Here is a 19,491-nt window from a genome sequence, read left to right as displayed (position 1 = left end):
GTGCACAGGCCAAAGTTAGTTACTTTAAGGAGCAGTTCTCTCTCTGTGGCTCTAAACCCAAGAAATTCTGGAAAACAGTTAGACCTGGAGAAGAAAACATCCTCCTCAGCTTCCCATGTCCCGTAATGTTGATGATGTGGTTGTTACTGACAAGAAGCACATGGCTGAGCTCTTTAATCACCACTTCATTAAGTCAGGATTCCTATTTGACTCATGCCTCCTTTCCCATCCAACATTTCCTCATCTCCAACCCCTTCTAATGCAACTATCCGGGATGCTTCTCCCTCTTTTTCCCCTGCCCCGCTACAATGTTCTCCCTGCAGGAAATCACTGAGTCTGAGGTGCTAAAGGAGCTCCTTAAACTTGACCCGAAAAAAACATCTGGTGGGCAAGCGATCGCCAACACTGGACATTTGAGGAGTGGAAAGACATCCGACAAATCCCGGTTAGTGTTGCGTCATACTGATGGCAGAGTCAGAATTTGGAGTAAACAGCATGAGTCCATGGCCCCATCATGCCTGTTGTCAACGGTACAGGCTGGTGGCGGTGGTGTAATGGTGTGGGGAATGTTTTCCTGGCACATGTTAGGTCCCTTGATACCAATTGAGCAACGTTTCCATCCCCCAACGAATTCAGGCTGTTCTGGAGGCAAAAGGGGGTCCGACCTGGTACTAGAGTGTATATTCCCCTGTCTATTCTCTTCCTTTAGTTATGTTGTACAATGGTATAGCTATAGTAAATGTTTATGAATGAATGCTTTGCCGTCTATAAGGGTTAGAACTTGGAAACCAACAGTTGGATCAAGATTCAAGAAATTGTAGGCCAATGAGGAAAATGAGTGCAAACTAAACCATAATGGTGCAATGAATCTGACTGGAATGTTGATGACTGAAAGGAGAATTTTAGCATTTTAACTAACATTAAACCTAACCATTGTCCTAACCTTAACCTAATTCTCCTAACCTACTACGTTAATTCTCCTAACCTGCTACGAAAAGTACATTCTGATCATAGCTGTATACTATCTAGTCCTCACCTTCAATGTTTTAAATAAATATAGTGTTTTAACATAGGCTATTTATTTATTTGTTAAGGACAGATACAATGATTCAATGTTTTAATTGTATCTATTCCTGACAGATTAGGCTCTTATTATCTATGTATCTATTATTAACTCTACTCTAAAACTCTTATAAACCATCTAGTAATAAAAAGTCAAAGTCGTAACAGTTTTAGTTAAAAGCCCATCTTTTATTCAAACAGACTTTGACATCTCTACACTGCGATCGTGAGGGAGAAGCGGAAAAGGGCGGTTAGGCCAGGTAGGTTACCCGGCCTGTCTAACGCCTCCTGCGGCCCCCTCTCCTTTGATGCCAGGTCATCCTGGGTCGGCGGCACCCGCGGACAGGGTGGCTTGTGGGTTCTCTGCGATTACGAACTTTGGGACAGGTAAGAACATCTCAGGACATTGTGCCCTCTTCTATCCCTCTTCTCCGTTTTAGCTGTCTGGTTGAAGGTCAGGTTGGGCGAGGTACAAGTAGGAGAGGCGGAGTTCTCCTTTTGTCATCCTCCACTTGATTTGATTAAAACAAACTTTAATGGATGAAAAAAATGTAATCAAAAAATGTAATCAAATAAAATAGAGGAGGAGGGGTTGGGTATAGTGTACGAACCCGGTTTAGGGTACGGGGTTTGGTTTGGGGTAAATAATTGTATTTAAAATAGAAAGTTGGAGATGGAAACTTCAGGATATGGGAGGGGGGTGGTGGTTTGTGAATGGTTGTGGTTTATGTTTTTTGTTTTCCATCTTTCAACAGGAGTTGCAGAGAGGATTACACACGTCTTCTCCAGAGTAGCAACATATCATCTTACTGGCGTTCTGAACTTTAGGTAAGTAATTAGGTATTCATGATTAAAGTATGCATGTTTTAAAACATGTTTTAAAAATACAATTATGTTAATTGTTTGATGTAAAACATTCTTAAAAGCTGTTCTTAAAAGCTGGCAGACTCTGTGCTTCTACATAGGTGGGTTGAAATGAGTTGGATAGCAAACATTTATATAATGTCAGCCTCCAGTGTTATTAAGAGTTAACTGAAAAAAGAAATCAACTTAAAGTGCATTTAAACTGTGGTTAAGACTGCTAAAATGTCAGCTTCTATTGCACTATCCTTGACAGGTAGGTTTAAAAGGGTATAATGGTTTAAAGTAAGTCCAGTGGTTAAAATAAAAATAATTGGAGTTAAAATGTTAAAATATCAGCAGGAGAAAGAGCGTATATAATCATAATAAAATGGAACAGATATCCACTCTAAAATGGTTTTAAAAGAGGTTCAGAACTGATAAAAATGCTGAATATTTAAGAAGCACATAGAGGGGGGTGCTAGATAAAAGTGTGGGTTGTCTTGTTCATCCTCAATAATGGGTTTCAGAGATGGGTTGTCCACTGACCTGAGTGTAAACCTGCACCCAAGAACGGCCATCCTCTCCTCAACTGCTCTCAGTCCTAAAGGTTCATGTAGTGTGTGTTTGTGTACGTGGGGAGACTGTATGCCATCTTGATGGTAAGGTTTTGAATGGTCTGAAGTTTTCTGACGTGAGACCTCCCCACTTTACACCAGGCTGGTGTAGCATACTCAAAGAGCGGCTGAATGCACCTCTGGTAGACTCGATGGCTGTTCCCTGGGGAGGCTCCTCTTCTTTTACAGAGTGCCCTCAGGTGGTCCAGGCGCTTCATTCCCTCCTTCTCCAGGCAGTCTGTGGGCACGCCAGAACATTTTCTCTTGGAATGTGACCCCAAGGAACTTGGCCGTTGGGGTCATCTGGAGTGCCTGTCCATACAGTTTAAGGTCCACTTGCTTAGTTCTTTTGGGGCGCCTGGAGAAGGGGACGCAGTGGGTCTTCAGGGGGTTAAGTTTGCCCCGCCACAGATTTGCTCAGTTCTTGATCTCTGTTATGCTCTTCTGTAGCTTTTTTCCTGCATGGGCAAAGTTCTCAGAGAAGGCCCAATAACAGAGATTGTCTGTGAACTGGGCCACATGTCCCTCTCTTGGGTGGGGGTAATAAATATCACAGATGTACATTAAAAACAGTAGAGAGCTGAGGGTGGAGCCTTGGGGTACTCCTGCCTCTGGAGAGAACCTGGATGATGTGGGTTCTCCTTCTCCCATGCAATCTCCCACTGATTTAAAAAGCTTTTTAAAAGTTAAAAGAGTGACCATCTGAGTGGGGAGTTTCAGGTTTGTATCTGATAGCCTATAGATGAGCCCATTGTGCCACATCTTATCAAATGCCTTTTCACTGTTGAAGAAGACAGCCACCGCCACCTATTTTTTTGTTGAACCCGCTTTGTACAGCCTCGGCCAGGCTCGGGATGTTGATCTCTTCGTCCTGAAGCTTGCCTGATGTATTCTGAGTGCTCCGCTGTTGTTGAAGTGTCTCAGGTGCCGGCTAACCAGGACCCTCTCCAGCAGCTTGAAGAGGTTGATGGACCTATAGTTGGCTGGCTGGTGAGGGTCCTTACCTGGCCTGGGGATCATTGTGACAACCGCCGACTTCCAGGGCTTGGGGAAATGTGTGGTGTGCACACAGAGGGTGCAGAGGTCACAGAGCTGGTAGTGGAACTCAGGGGAGGCCTCCTTGATGAGTCGGTTGTCGATAGTGTCCTCCCCTGGTGCCTTGATCTTCAGTTTATTGATGTGCTCTTGCAGCTCTGTGACAGTGACAGGAGTGATGAGGGGGTGACTTGTGTCGAGGGTGGGGCTTATGGGTAGATGGGTGGGGATAAAAACCTGACGGTCAATGATGGTCTTCCACTCAGGGTCAAACAGGGGGCCTCCAGGGCAAGAGTTGATGTTTTTCAGATGGTCTTCAAAAACATTGGCCTTCTCCCTGTCCTCCACTATTTTCCCTTGTTATTTTAGTTTTGTGACCTTGCTGTTGCTTTTCTTCCTGTTGAGTTGGTGGATTTTCTGCAGAATGTTCTGGGCTTGGGATCGTTGTTTAGGTCTGAGTAAAATGTGTCCTGTTTTCTCCCTCCCTCTCTTCATTTATATTCTTATTTGTGCTTGCAGTTGGTTCACTCTGTGTTTTACCTCAGTTGGCTTTGTTATCATGAATTCTCCCCTCAGCTCCCTTTTCTGGTGGATAAGGAGTAATGGAGCACCATGCACAGACTTCATGGAGACCACTGGATACGACGAGGATTTGGCCCATCAGGACGGCCCTCTGGTCCAGGCATAGGGGGTTTGGGTCACAGGGGGGCATAACAAGAGCTTTGGTAATTCTGGTTTCCCAGTCTGCAGTTTTGTAATCATGTTGGATTCTTCTATATACAGACTAGGATTGAAGGCAGAGGGAGGTGAGGATAAGAGAGCGGGGGTCTCTTTTGTAGGTCTTGAGTGATGTCATCATGGGATAAATGATGCAATAATTATTGACAGTTTGAATTTTGCCCATTCTCATACTGCTACTGCACTGACTACACACACCTTGATTTGTGAATGCTTGGCAGCTTTTTTGAAAGCCCTCAAATATCCTATTCAATCTGACAACTGGTAAAGTTAGGCTTATTTTACAGAATAACTTGTGTAAAATAAAATGTTAAGCATGATGTCATATCTTGTGTACTGTATGTGTAGAAGACAACATTGCCATGTGTTAAGCATAGTCTTACAAGACAATGGTAAAATGATTACATTCTCTCCAAGAAATCTTTCAAATGTTTGCTTGTTTATTTCGCAGGACCCCAATTTTCAAGAAATACATGATTAGCCTCGCAAACCTAAAAACAACAAGCATTATGACTTGCACTGATATGTAAAATACATAATATACAAAACAAAATAAATATAATTAATATTTCAATAGCATGCCTCACAATGCAAACGGCATATTTACTTTATGTATACATTAGAATGACAACTATGAAGAGATGAAGCATCATTTTTCCAAATCCCATTTTATTAATAAAAACAAAAGCCCTGGATCTACCACTCTAATCTAGGCTTATAACAAAGCTCTGATTTTACATTGTACCTTGATGCATACAAGTAACACAGGCTAAATGTCTTAAAAGCTGGTTGACGGCACCCATCCATCTGCGCAATATACAACAGTCTGTCTCCACCGGAAACAGTCGGCTGGGCAGTTAGTGCCTTATTCAAACGCCTTCAGAATGAATTTACATCACTGGCACACCTTTTTACACGTCAAAGTATTGCGGGGGAAGAAAAACAACAGTGGGAAAATATAAAATACATTGCTTATAGTCAAACAAGGCAGTTTGACAAAGAGAACGGCCTAGAAACTCTACAGCACCTGTAAGGTAAAAGGAGAGATAGATGAATGCTTTGCTTTCTGTACATTCTTAGAAGGTTTAGTAGCACCATGTAAAAGCTTGAGTCAACTGTCTTAAGGGCTTTTCACACTACATGTTCTTAGCCCAGGGCCAACCTTAACCCTGGTTGAAAACGCGCCCTGGGCTACGTGCAGTGTGTTCGCGACTTCAGAGGGACAAGCGACAGGCAAGGTAAAGCTTTAAGGGAAATAGTCCATTTCAGTTCAGTCAGTGCTTTCAGCCTCTTCATTTTTGTTTCCTCCCCTCATCTCCATGTCATGTGCGGTAAGCAATGTAAGTTGATCTCAGAAACATATTCTATCTTTAACTGCTCTTAGTAAGTTAATATGGCTTGGCGAGGCAGAGTACAACAGATGGAAGGAATGCAGTCACACCGGGTGATTGACAGGATTTTAGTTCTGGAGCACGTGATGGTCAGGTGCTGTGTTGACATGATGACAAAGGTCAGAGGTGTTCTTTCCTGTCCTGAATCTCTGGTGGACTGCTGGCTGCTGCTGTTCTGTAGCCTGGTCCCAGATCTGTTTATGCTGTCTTGTAAACTCCTATGATTGTCACGCCAATGGCCATAGGATTTGTCGAGACAGCACAAACTGATCTGGGACTAGGTTAGCTGTTGAAGGTGCTCCATTAGCTTTTCTGAGTGTCCGTCTCCAGTTCCAGTTCCTCTCCATCTTGTAGTTCTTTGTCCACTTCTTGTAGTTCCTGGTCATCTTGTAGTTCTTCATCATCTTGTAGTTCTTTGTCCTGGTCATGTATCTGATCATACTGCAGCTGCTCAACGTCTTCTTCATCTTCCTCGTGCAGAGTCAGTTTCCTGTCCTCCACCAGCTTCATCTTGTCCCGGATGTGTACAGCAGAGGACGCCATGTCTCCTGGGCTGCCGAAGTACTGCTCACTCCTAAAGGGGGACATAGCGGAGGGAAGGAATCAACAACAAGGCATCAGTTCTCCTCTTAAAGTGGCATGCATCATTAGATCTTCAAACATTTTCATGTACACTATGACATTGATGAATGGTTATAGTGGATGGATAACATCAGTTGTCAGTGTAAATTAAGTTTGGTACTTGAGGAGTAAATTGGAAATAACTTTACCAGCATTGACGTTAACCCGCACCATGACAAGTTTCAGGGAGTCACTAAAGTCATGCAGGTTTTAGTGTGTCCTGTCCTCTGTTTCTTACCCATCTGGGAATATAACAGGGACAGTGAGTCTGTCCAGTAGAGCCTTCCCCACCGTCTCCACATCCTCATAGGTCTCCTGCTCCAACTCCACTGGGAGATCACCCTGCTCTGGGCTGGCTTGGACCAGCACCTGGGATGGAGAAGACAGTGTTGTGTTCATATTTCAGAACATATGGATTCTTTAGACATTCAGAATGGTGAAAACAGAGAGCCACAAACAGAGAGCCACAGAGAGTGTCAGTGCCATGAAAGGAGTGTGGTTGTTTGGCCTGGCAAAGTGGTTTTATGGCTGACTGAATGGGAGCTGATAATTATGAGTCTTTTACTCTGCTGGTCTCGGCTGCTCTCGGGAAGAAATTACGAGTCCCCATTGTCCGAGACGAGTCAAGACTAAGTAAAAAGGTGTCCAACACAGAGACAAGACTGAGACACTTAATATATGGTCTCGAGACTGGACTCACTACAACACTGATCATTAAAGAGGCTGCTGTGGAGTTTAGTTGCTTATTGTTTACCTACAATGTTGGCTTGAGTGTTGCCTGTCATCACTACCTTCTGTCATGAAACCTCACAACAGCCTTTTCTTGGTGTCTCATTCTTTACACAGTAACTATTGTCCATTCTCCACCCACCTTCTCAGCTGCGGTGTGGAAAGAGCAGGCCATTTCCAGCCGATGGACCCTCTCCTCAGAGGTGACAGTGAACTGTTTCCAGACCCGGTTGAGGCGTGGCAGGGTGTCACCGGAGGAGCGAGTGGTGCAGCGTAGAGACTGACACAACACCACCGTGGCCTGAAGCAGCTGACGGCCGTAGTCATAGGTGCTCTGAAAAACAGAGATAGAGGGAGATGCTCAGGGTTGTGGTAATGTGTTCAGGGTTGTGTTCTGTACATGTATGTCAATAGCTTGCCACGAGAGATCAGTACCTGTGCAACATCCACAAATTTCTTGTGTTTCTCCAGCAGCACTTTGGTTTCCTGTGCATCGTCCCCGAGCCTGATGTGGGTCTTCAGGAGAGCATCCAGCAGCTCACCAAGCCACTCCACCGCCTGAGAATCAACACAGGTATGAGGTTTACATGGTCTTCTTAACAACAAAAACAATATTTCAATAATAACAATACAACACATCAGTGACGTGTTGAAATATGCAACCCAGAACCAAAGATTAAACTAACAAACAGACAGACAGAGATGAAGAAGGGAAGGTCCATAGACTGACCTGTGATGCATCTTCCTCACACTTGAAAAGCTGGACCATCTGAAGCATCTTCAGTCTCCTCACATCCACCATGTCTTCACATCTAGACAGAACCAAAACACTCTTAAAACATGAGAATGGTCATTTCCATGTCAATATTCATGGCAAAGGCCAAAATTCTATGATATTACAGAAATCGTCTGACTTGTGGAAGCTTTGTAAACAACTTCAGCATTGTTTGGAGCAGCTGCAGCACTGCACGCTCAGGAAAAAAGACATCTGGGTAAACCTTTGTTTCCGGAGTTGCATGTCCTCCATAACTCCTTGGATATGATCAATGTTTTCTTTGTTTTCAATGGGCACGTCCTTCCCATAGGACCAGGTTGTCTGGTTGGACATCTGATCCATCACGACCTGCCCTTTCTCCCTCAGGCCTGCCAGGGATCCCTCTGGACAGAGCATCACGGCAGAGAATATTTCTCAATAACACTACTGATAGAAAATATTCTAACTAACCAAACTTTATTCTTGCAGTTATCCATCTACAGTTGAAGTCGGAAGTTTACATACACTTAGGTCGGAGTCATTAAAACTCGTTTTTCAACCACTCCACACATTTATTGTTAACAAACAATAGTTTGTCAGTTCGGACATCTACTTTGTGCTTGACACAAGTCGTGTTTCCAACAATTGTTTACAGACAGCTTATTTCACTGAATCACAATTCCAGTGGGTCAGAAGTTCACATACACTAAGTTGACTGTGCCTTTAAACAGCTTGGACAATTCCAGAAAATGATGTCATGGCTTTAGAAGCTTCTGATAGGTTATTTGACATCATTTGAGTCAATTGGAGGTGTACCTGTGGATGTATTTCAAGGCCTACCTTCAAACTCAGTGCCTCTTTGCTTGACATCATGGGAAAATAAAAGGAAATCAGCCAAGACCCCAGAAAATAAATTGTAGACCTCCACAAGTCTGGTTCATCCTTGTGAGCAATTTCCAAAAGCCTGAAGGTACCACGTTCATCTGTACAAACAATAGCACGCTAGTATAAACACCATGGGACCACGCAGCTGTCATATCGCTCAGGAAGGAGACGCGTTCTGTCTCCTAGAGACGAACGTACTTTGGTGCAAAAAGTGCAAATCAATCCCAGAACAACAGCAAAAGGACCTTGTGAAGATGCTGGAGGAAACAGGTACAAAAGTATCTATATCCACAGTAAAATGAGTCTAATATCGATATAAACCGAAAGGCTGCTCAGCAAGGAAGAAGCCACTGCTCCAAAACCGTCATAAAAAAAGCCAAACTAAGGTTTGCAACTGCACCTAGGGACAAAGATCGTACTTTTTGGAGAAATGTCCTCTGGTCTGATGAAACAAAAATAGAACTGTTTGGCCATAATGACCATCGTTATGTTTGGAGTTAAAAGGGGGATGCTTGCAAGCCGAATAACACCATCCCAACCGTGAAGCACAGGGGTGGCAGAATCAAGTTGTGGGGGTGCTTTGTTGCAGGAGGGACAGTTGCACTTCACAAAATAGATGGGATCATGAGGCAGGAAAATTATATGGATATATTAAAGCAACATCTCAAGACGTCAGACAGGAAGTTAAAGCTTGGTCGCAAATGGGTCTTCCTAATGGACAATGATCCCAAGCATACTTCCAAAGTTGTGGCAAAATGGCTTAAGGATAAAAAAGTCAAGGTATTGGAGTGGCCATCACAAAGCCCTGACCTCAATCCTATAGAAAATTTGTGGGCAGAACTGAAAGCGCCTGTGTGAGGAAGGAGGCCTAAACACCTGACTCAGTTACACCAGATCTGTCAGGAGAAATGGGCCACAATTCACCCAACTTATTGTGGGGAGCTTGTAGAAGGCTACCCAAAACGTTTGACCCAAGTTAAACAATTTAAAGGCAATGCTACCAAATACTAATTGAATGTATGTAAACTTCTAAACCACTGGGAATGTGATGAAAGAAATAAAAGCTGAAATAAATCATTCTCTATACTATTATTCTGACATTTCACATTATTAAAATAAAGTGGTGATCTTAACTGACCTAAAACAGGGAATTTTTACTAGGATTAAATGTCAGGAATGGTGAAAAACTGAGTTTAAATGTAGTTGGCTAAGGTGTATGTAAACTTCCGACTTCAACTGTAATAAGACAGAGTGTGTTTCATTTAAAAATAATAAATGAATAATGACATTACAAAAATAAACAGTATGAATAGAATAATAGAATTGTGCGTACCAACACTCTTGAGTTTCTCCTCGAGGTGTTTGAGTGTTTGTTGGATGGCAGCCCCGTCTGTGGGGGCCACGTCTGCACAGAGCATGCCCAGTAGACCATCCAGTTGCTGGGACAGCTGCGAAGGTAAACTGGGGCGTTAGTCCAAAGGCAACACAAAGCTGGAGTCCATACAGTTAGTCTATATTATTATGACTGAATCCCAAAGTAGATTGGAGGACTTGATAAGTGTAAGCAATATGGGTGGTGGTAGCTCCATCTTGCCATCTGATTGTTGCCATATTGCTTTCACATATCGATCGAGAGTGCACAAATGCCAAGGGACTGGCCCTGGGTACTGACTTGGTGATTTAGAGTAAGAATCACTGTCGCTCTTGTTCTTGGCTGTATAGTTATTTTGCTATTATCAAATAAATTCAATCAATCAATGAATTAATCCATGAAACATACATCCTGTGCGGTGCCGTGGAACTCGTGTGCTGACTGCAGTACGTTCTGCCTGGACTCCAGTTGGCTGGCCTGTCTGTAACAGACATCACTGAGCTGCTGCTGAAGACCCTTCAGCTCCACTAGGTCCTCCTCGTCTCCAGCACTCAGCAACGCTGCTATCTGCTGATTCAGCTCCACGTACACCGCAAACCACTCCTGTGGATACACAACCAATAACACACACATTATTACACCGCAAACCACTCCTGTGGATACACAACCAATAACACACACATTATTACACCGCAAACCACTCCCGTGGATACACAACCAATAACACACACATTATTACACCGCAAACCACTCCTGTGGATACACAACCAATAACACACACATTATTACACCGCAAACCACTCCTGTGGATACACAACCAATAACACACACATTATTACACCGCAAACCACTCCCGTGGATACACAACCAATAACACACACATTATTACACCGCAAACCACTCCCGTGGATACACAACCAATAACACACACATTATTACACCGCAAACCACTCCCGTGGATACACAACCAATAACACACACATTATTACACCGCAAACCACTCCCGTGGATACACAACCAATAACACACACATTATTACACCGCAAACCACTCCTGTGGATACACAACCAATAACACACACATTATTACACCGCAAACCACTCCTGTGGATACACAACCAATAACACACACATTATTACACCGCAAACCACTCCTGTGGATACACAACCAATAACACACACATTATTACACCGCAAACCACTCCTGTGGATACACAACCAATAACACACACATTATTACACCGCAAACCACTCCTGTGGATACACAACCAATAACACACACATTATTACACCGCAAACCACTCCTGTGGATACACAACCAATAACACACACATTATTACACCGCAAACCACTCCTGTGGATACACAACCAATAACACACACATTATTACACCGCAAACCATTCCAGGAAATAAACAACCAATAAGACATTATCATACACAGCAAGCAATCCTGTATATACACAACCAATAACACATTATCATACACAGCAAGCAATCCTGTATATACACAACCAATAACACATTATCATACACAGCAAGCAATCCTGTATATACACAACCAATAACACATGATCATACACAGCAAGCAATCCTGTATATACACAACCAATAACACATGATCATACACAGCAAGCAATCCTGTATATACACAACCAATAACACATGATCATACACAGCAAGCAATCCTGTATATACGCAACCAATAACACATGATCATACACAGCAAGCAATCCTGTATATACGCAACCAATAACACATGATCATACACAGCAAGCAATCCTGTATATACGCAACCAATAACACATGATCATACACAGCAAGCAATCCTGTATATACGCAACCAATAACACATGATCATACACAGCAAGCAATCCTGTATATACGCAACCAATAACACATGATCATACACAGCAAGCAATCCTGTATATACGCAACCAATAACACATGATCATACACAGCAAGCAATCCTGTATATACGCAACCAATAACACATGATCATACACAGCAAGCAATCCTGTATATACACAACCAATAACACATTATCATACACAGCAAGCAATCCTGTATATACACAACCAATAACACATTATCATACACAGCAAGCAATCCTGTATATACACAACCAATAACACATGATCATACACAGCAAGCAATCCTGTATATACACAACCAATAACACATTATCATACACAGCAAGCAATCCTGTATATACACAACCAATAACACATTATCATACACAGCAAGCAATCCTGTATATACACAACCAATAACACATTATCATACACAGCAAGCAATCCTGTATATACACAACCAATAACACATTATCATACACAGCAAGCAATCCTGTATATACACAACCAATAACACATGATCATACACAGCAAGCAATCCTGTATATACACAACCAATAACACATTATCATACACAGCAAGCAATCCTGTATATACACAACCAATAACACATTATCATACACAGCAAGCAATCCTGTATATACACAACCAATAACACATTATGTAAACTCCAGAGCTGACAAAGTACAAATCTGTCGTTCTGCCACTGAACAGGCAGTTAACCCACTGTTCCTAGGCCGTCATTGAAAATAAGAATTTGTTCTTAACTGACTTGCCTAGTTAAATAAAGGTAAAATAAATTTAAAAAATACAAAATAAGTTATCATACACAGCAAGCAATCATGTATATACACAACCAATAACACATTATCATACACAGCAAGCAATCATGTACAGTGGGGCAAAAAAGTATTTAGTCAGCCACCAACTGTGCAAGTTCTCCCACTTAAAAATATGAGAGAGGCCTGTAATTTCCATCATAGGTACACTTCAACTATGACGGACAAAATGAGAAAAGAAATCCAGAAAAATCACATTGTAGGATTTTTAATGAATTTATTTGCAAATTATGGTGGAAATAAGTATTTGGTCACCTACAAACAAGCAAGATTTCTGTCTCTCACAGACCTGTAACAACTTCTTTAAGAGGCTCCTCTGTCCTCCCCTCATTACCTGTATTAATGGCACCTGTTTGAACTTGTTATCGGTATAAAAGACACCTGTCCACAACCTCAAACAGTCACACTCCAAACTCCACTATGGCCAAGACCAAAGAGCTGTCAAAGGACACCAGAAACAAAATTGTAGACCTGCACCAGGCTGGGAAGACTGTATCTGCAATAGGTAAGCAGCTTGGTTTGAAGAAATCAACTGTGGGAGCAATTATTAGGAAATGGAAGACATACAAGACCACTGATAATCTCCCTCGATCTGGGGCTCCACGCAAGATCTCACCTCGTGGGGTCAAAATGATCACAAGAACGGTGAGCAAAAATCCCAGAACCACACGGGGGGACCTAGTGAGAGGGCTGGGACCAAAGTAACAAAGGGCTGGGACCAAAGTAACAAAGCCTACCATCAGTAACACACTACGCCGCCAGGGACTCAAATCCTGCAGTGCCAGACGTGTCCCCCTGCTTAAGCCAGTACATGTCCAGGCCCGTCTGAAGTTTGTTAGAGAGCATTTGGATGATCCAGAAGAAGATTGGGAGAATGTCACATGGTCAGATTAAACCAAAATATAACTTTTTTGTAAAAACTCAACTCGTTGTGTTTGGAGGACAAAGAATGCTGAGTTGCATCCAAAGAACACCCTACCTACTGTGAAGCATGGGGGTGGAAACATCATGCTTTGGGGCTGTTTTTCTGCAAAGGGACCAGGACGACTGATCCGTGTAAAGGAAAGAATGAATGGGGCCATGCATCGTGAGATTTTGAGTGAAAACCTCCTTCCATCAGCAAGGGCATTGAAGATGAAACGTGGCTGGGTTTTTCAGCATGACAATGATCCCAAACACACCGCCCGGGCAACGAAGGAGTGGCTTCGTAAGAAGCATTTCAAGGTCCTGGAGTGGCCTAGCCAGTCTCCAGATCTCAACCCCATAAAAAAAATCTTTGGAGGGATTTGAAAGTCTGTGTTGCCCAGCAACAGCCCCAAAACATCACTGCTCTAGAGGAGATCTGCATGGAGGAATGGGCCAAAATACCAGCAACAGTGTGTGAAAACCTTGTGAAAACTTACAGAGAACGTTTGACCTCGGTCATTGCCAACAAAGGGTATATAATAAAGTATTGAGATAAACATTTGTTATTGACCAAATACTTATTTTCCACCATAATTTGCAAATAAATTAATTATATATCCTACAATGTGATTTTCTGGATTTTTTTTCTCTTTTTGTCTGTCATAGTTGAAGTGTACCTATGATGAAAATTACAGGCCTCTCATCTTTTTAAGTGGGAGAACTTGCACAATTGGTGGCTGACTAAATACTTTTTTGCCCCACTGTATATACACAACCTATAACACATGCATTATTACAGAGCAGAAGAGTCAGACACTACAAAACAGATAACTTATTTTGTGGAGTCACAATTCATACCAGCAAACACAGAAGGTTGTGCTAATACTGTATACCAACAATACAAATTGTTTCTGTATCAAAGTTGTTAATGTTCAGTTCAGACCTACTGGGTACAGTAATTGGGTTGAATGCTTTTGTAGTGTCATTATTACTTAGAGAAAACTAAACATTCAGATCAATAGCTCCACCTGCTGAAGGCTGTGGGATATAACACCACAACAAGGCTCTCGCTCTCTTGCCGGTGTGGGTGTCGCTCTCTTGCCGGTGTGGGTGTCGCCCTCTTGCCGGTGTGGGTGTCGCCCTCTTGCCGGTGTGGGTGTCGCCCTCTTGCCGGTGTGGGTGTCGCCCTCTTGCCGGTGTGGGTGTCGCCCTCTTGCCGGTGTGGGTGTCGCCCTCTTGCCGGTGTGGGTGTCGCCCTCTTGCCGGTGTGGGTGTCGCCCTCTTGCCGGTGTGGGTGTCGCCCTCTTGCCGGTGTGGGTGTCGCCCTCTTGCCGGTGTGGGTGTCGCCCTCTTGCCGGTGTGGGTGTCGCCCTCTTGCCGGTGTGGGTGTCGCCCTCTTGCCGGTGTGGGTGTCGCCCTCTTGCCGGTGTGGGTGTCGCCCTCTTGCCGGTGTGGGTGTCGCTCTCTTGCCGGTGTGGGTGTCGCTCTCTTGCCGGTGTGGGTGTCGCTCTCTGCCGGTGTGGGTGTCTCTAGCCTAATCGTCAATCTTAGCTTGACCTCGCTCTGGCTTTAGCCTTCAATTCACCCTGGCCAGCTTTCTCTGTTCCGGTCAACGGGGCACGCTCCAGCCCAGAGCAATGATTCATCAGGGTCTTTGATATAAACCCAGCCAGGAGAGACATTAGTTACACCCCACAGCTGTTGCTGCTGCAGTCACTTCCTGGCCTGGACTGACTCTGGTGATTGAGCAGGAAAATACTAATGCCAGCTGTTGTTTTGTTAGTGAAATCACACAAACCTTTTCCAGATGTAAACATTGTACCTTATTTATGTCAATGGTTTACCTACATCAGTTTTATTCCATAGTTTTAGTCTAGTACCGCTTTGCCCCTGCTTCTCAGCCCAGAGAGTACTGATCTATGAAAAGCAGTTACAGAACAGTATGTCTTCTGCCAACTGCCTTCACTACAGTCTCCTGGCAGCTAACACATTCATCCTAACAATCTAAATCTATAATCATATTCAGTGACCTAATTATTGGGATCTTCAAGACACTCCAGACATGTACTTCTACTGCAGTGAGAGAGAACTAGCAGCTATCTAGCTCCACAACTCTTCTCTGTAAGTGAGTATGAACACTGAACAATAAGTGGTGTAACAGAGCTGTGTCTGTGGTGTTATCGTGTCTGTGGTGTCCTTACGCTGTGTTTGCTCTCTATCTCTTGTGTCTTCTGGCCAACTATGTGTCTTGAGTTGTGTGGTATTGTATTATGTTGTGTTGCGTCTGTTTTGTGTCTATAGTGTGTTGTTTTATTCTGTCCTTACGCTGTGTTGGCTTTCCATCTCCTCGTGTTTCTGCTGTAGGGCCTGGGAGGCCCTGATAGAATCTCCGATCCCCCACTGTGTTCGGAGCTGCTCTGTGCCAGGCCCCTCCAGCCAATTCACAACCTGCATAGCAACAAGAGAGACCCCATTGGACACAATCATTGATAAATGCTTCATCACTTCCCCCAGGCCGACCAACGAAATACCTTCCAGGTATCAGAGGTCCCTAATTGGTTGGAAAAACTGTAAATCAGTGTGGGTTTCAATCGGGTAACACTACTTAACAGCTAGCAGGTGATATAAAGCATGTATTGGCATTTCAAATGTTGTATAATGAGGCTCATTGTTAAAACAGTGTACCATGTGTCAGCATAGCAATATATTATGCCAAGTTAACTAAAAAGTAAATATTGTTCACGATATATTGTACTAATGTTTTCTGTGTGTGTCTACTTGAAACTGACATCCCAGGACAAGGATAACATGATAAATCTAATTCAACATCTGGTTGAAATACAGCATTATTTAAGGAGGATCAAGAAGAGGTGTTAGAATCCAGTGAATTTTGAAAGAGGGATGATGAAATGGTTCAGTGTTGAGCTTGACAGAGAGGTTTTCAGCATCATCCTTTAGCCTTGCTAAGCAATTCTCCCGCCTGTCTCCTATATCGCTCGGAGAAATACAGCTTACAAACTACTCCCCCACTCGCTACACATCTCTACTCCCAGCAGATAAGAACTAGGCCAAACCCCCCTAGCCAAACTAATCCATCATCCTACAGAACAACATCTTCATCCCCATAGCAACAGACTGCTCATTCCGTTAGGATCTAGAATCTAAAATAGAATCCATCCATTCCATGGAACACATCATATCGAAGGAGCTGTTCACTTCCTTATAACTTCCTTTTGCACTGGAAAACATTCAAAATGCTGACATCTTTAGATCAGCGGTTCTCAGCCTGGTGTACTAGTGCCCCTAAGGGTATCAGGCAAATCGACAGGTGGTAGCCTATATGGGAGGAATAATAAGAACATAGTGCAAATGATCAGTTGCACATGCCGGAGTACTGAGAACAACTGTTTTAGATGCTAAAGTAGAGTTAAATCTATCGGCCAATGGGAGAAAAGGCATTTTCCCTTCATGGTTACAGACAGGAAATGAGGTAGTGCCAGCTGCCAAGGAGGAAGTGTGCTGAGATGTAGCCATGTGTGCTGACTGCTCATCCTGAATTTGTCTCGAATCACTATCTTTTCCCTATATAGTGCACTACTTTTGATCAGGGCCCACTAGATATGGGACAATTATTAGACTGAAGGTGAGGACACAGCAGTTCACCTGACAAGACTGAAACCAAACATTACACTGTTGATTTTATGTGCATTTTACATGAATGTATCCAGGTGCATCGGCGAGGTGCAACAACAACAACGACACGCGTTTGAGTGAGAGATCTAACTGGTGTTTCAAAATGGCCGTACACCTCTCCAAAGTCTGCACAGTTCCTAAGTCATTTCGATGCACTTTTTTAACTCAACTATGAGGTGCTTTTTTGAGCTCTCTTGCCATTGAGGAACACACCGTCCTTCCTTTACACAATTACTGTTAATGTTTATGCAATACCCAAGGACAGTCCATCATAAATCGCAATCTGGTCAGGTGGGCATAATTGGGAAGCTTATTCTATTGTCAACATGACCAGCTAAATGCTAAAATATAATCTTACAGTGTTAGGCTTTCACAAGGCAATTCAGAGAAGCAGATGGTCATTTTGGTGCACATAGAATGGGGTCATGAGTGCATTCAGATGTGTGGTGTTCTTCCCAAAACAACAAACAGGCTCATTCTGTTCAGGACAACCCTGGGTATAACACCATGTCATCTTGTAACTGGACATCAAACATAGTGATTTTGTATAACTGAGTAAACAAAACATTAAGAATACCTGCTCTTTCCATGACATAGACTGACCAGGTGAATCCAGGTGAAAGCTATGATCCCTTATTGATGTCACTTGTTAAATCCACTTCAATCAGTGTAGATGAAGGGGAGGAGATGGGATGAAGAAGGATTTTTAAACCTTGATACAACCGAGACACGGATTGTGTCTGTGTGCCACTCAGAGGGTGAATTGGCAAGACAAAATATTTAAGTGCCTTTGAACAGGGTATGGTAGTAGGTGCCAGGTGCACAGGTTTGTGTCAAGAACTGTAATGCTGCTGTTTTAAAAAAATGCTCAACAGTTTCCTGTGTGTGTGTGTGTGTGTGTGTGTGTGTGTGTGTGTGTGTGTGTGTGTGTGTGTGTGTGTGGGGGGGGGGGGGGTGCAACTCCATATTAGGAAGATGTTCCTAATTTTTGGTATACTCAGTGTATACACAAGTTTTATGATATGGAAATGTGAGGTGCACTTGCTGGCTTGCTTGTATGACATCAATGCAGTATTTATTATAATCCTCAACGTATCATCTTTCAAAATACATAGAGTCCTCGTAATTTACAGCCTTTCCCTCACAAAAATGTGAAAACGTTGCCCAATTAGCGGGAGGGATGAGGGCAGCTTCTTGTTGCGTGTTGTGTTCAAGTTCAGAATGTCTGTCGTCAAAACCCATACAGAGCTGTGAAACAGAGACCCTGACCTCTGACGTCATGTATAGCATGTCACTGTACAGCCACTGTGTTCCAATTTAGACGCTTATCAGTGTCCAAATGTTAAAACCCTATATGGTGACGAGTGTAAATCTGCATTTGTTTCTCTGTCTGGTCACTAGGCTGCTGTTGTTGAAGGTATTGGGCTAAAGTCAAGGCAGTGAGATGTCTGTAATCTGCATTTGTTTTGAATCCTGGCATCAGTATTTCACCATGCTGGTGTTTTGATGCCATTAGGGCAGTGTGTGTAGAGCACTAGGCAGGTGTTGATGATGTTTGCATTGTGCAGTGGGTTTGGGTGTGTGTAGTATGTTGGTGTGTGTGTAGTGTGTATCCAGAGTGTGATATCATAGGGCAGTGTGTGTGCAGTACCTGCATGACCTTGGTCTGTATCTCCTCCAGCTGGGATCGTTTGCTGCGTTGGCGACACACCTCCTGGTACTTAGTGTACTGTTCCCTGAGGGAGTCCAGCAGCTTCATGACCTGAAATAATAGTTTATCTTGTGTAGTATTTGTATGTTTTGTGTGAATTTTGATGTTATATGTTTACTATAATCTTTACATCTTATCCGACTTGCCATAACTGAAGTTCCCTCTGGGAAAAATGCAGTTATTCTATTGTACCTGTGGCTGGGCCAGTAGCTCGTCATCCATGGGGGACCAGGCCACACCACCTCCCTCTGACCCATTAAACCTCCGCTGCTGCAGCTCTGACAGCAACTCATGGCCTGGAGGGGAGAGAGGAGATAGGGATGGTCATAGGGGGAATGGTAGTGAGAGAGATTTTTATATATATATATATAAATAAGTGTGTGTGTGTGTTTGAGTGAGTGAGTGAGAGAGACAGCCAGAGAGAGACAGCCAGAGAGAGAGAAAGAGA

General features: G+C 43.3%; 1 protein-coding gene across 3 annotated transcripts in view; it reads right to left on the bottom strand.

The window, feature by feature from the left end:
- Window positions 1-4,712: 4,712 nt before the first annotated feature.
- sestd1 (SEC14 and spectrin domains 1) overlaps window positions 4,713-19,491 on the bottom strand; it is a 54,362-nt gene continuing 39,583 nt past the window's right edge. For 2 of the 3 annotated variants that reach the window (XM_064944402.1, XM_064944403.1), the window contains exons 10-20: window positions 19,236-19,339; window positions 18,984-19,094; window positions 15,965-16,087; window positions 10,453-10,647; window positions 10,006-10,120; window positions 8,032-8,191; window positions 7,764-7,845; window positions 7,469-7,591; window positions 7,176-7,367; window positions 6,543-6,673; window positions 4,713-6,257 (exon numbers count right to left, since the gene is read on the bottom strand). In XM_064944402.1, the coding sequence (XP_064800474.1) occupies window positions 5,987-6,257; window positions 6,543-6,673; window positions 7,176-7,367; window positions 7,469-7,591; window positions 7,764-7,845; window positions 8,032-8,191; window positions 10,006-10,120; window positions 10,453-10,647; window positions 15,965-16,087; window positions 18,984-19,094; window positions 19,236-19,339 (1,607 nt within the window). In that variant the 3' untranslated portion in view covers window positions 4,713-5,986. The remainder of the gene's footprint in view (window positions 6,258-6,542; window positions 6,674-7,175; window positions 7,368-7,468; window positions 7,592-7,763; window positions 7,846-8,031; window positions 8,192-10,005; window positions 10,121-10,452; window positions 10,648-15,964; window positions 16,088-18,983; window positions 19,095-19,235; window positions 19,340-19,491) is intronic. The other variant, XM_064944404.1, reaches the window with a different exon arrangement.

The sequence above is a fragment of the Oncorhynchus masou genome, chromosome 29, assembly GCF_036934945.1.
Source record: "Oncorhynchus masou masou isolate Uvic2021 chromosome 29, UVic_Omas_1.1, whole genome shotgun sequence".
Classification (NCBI taxonomy): Eukaryota; Metazoa; Chordata; class Actinopteri; order Salmoniformes; family Salmonidae; genus Oncorhynchus; species Oncorhynchus masou.
Note: the sequence above shows the minus strand (reverse complement) of the source record. Positions and strands in the feature narration are given on the sequence as shown.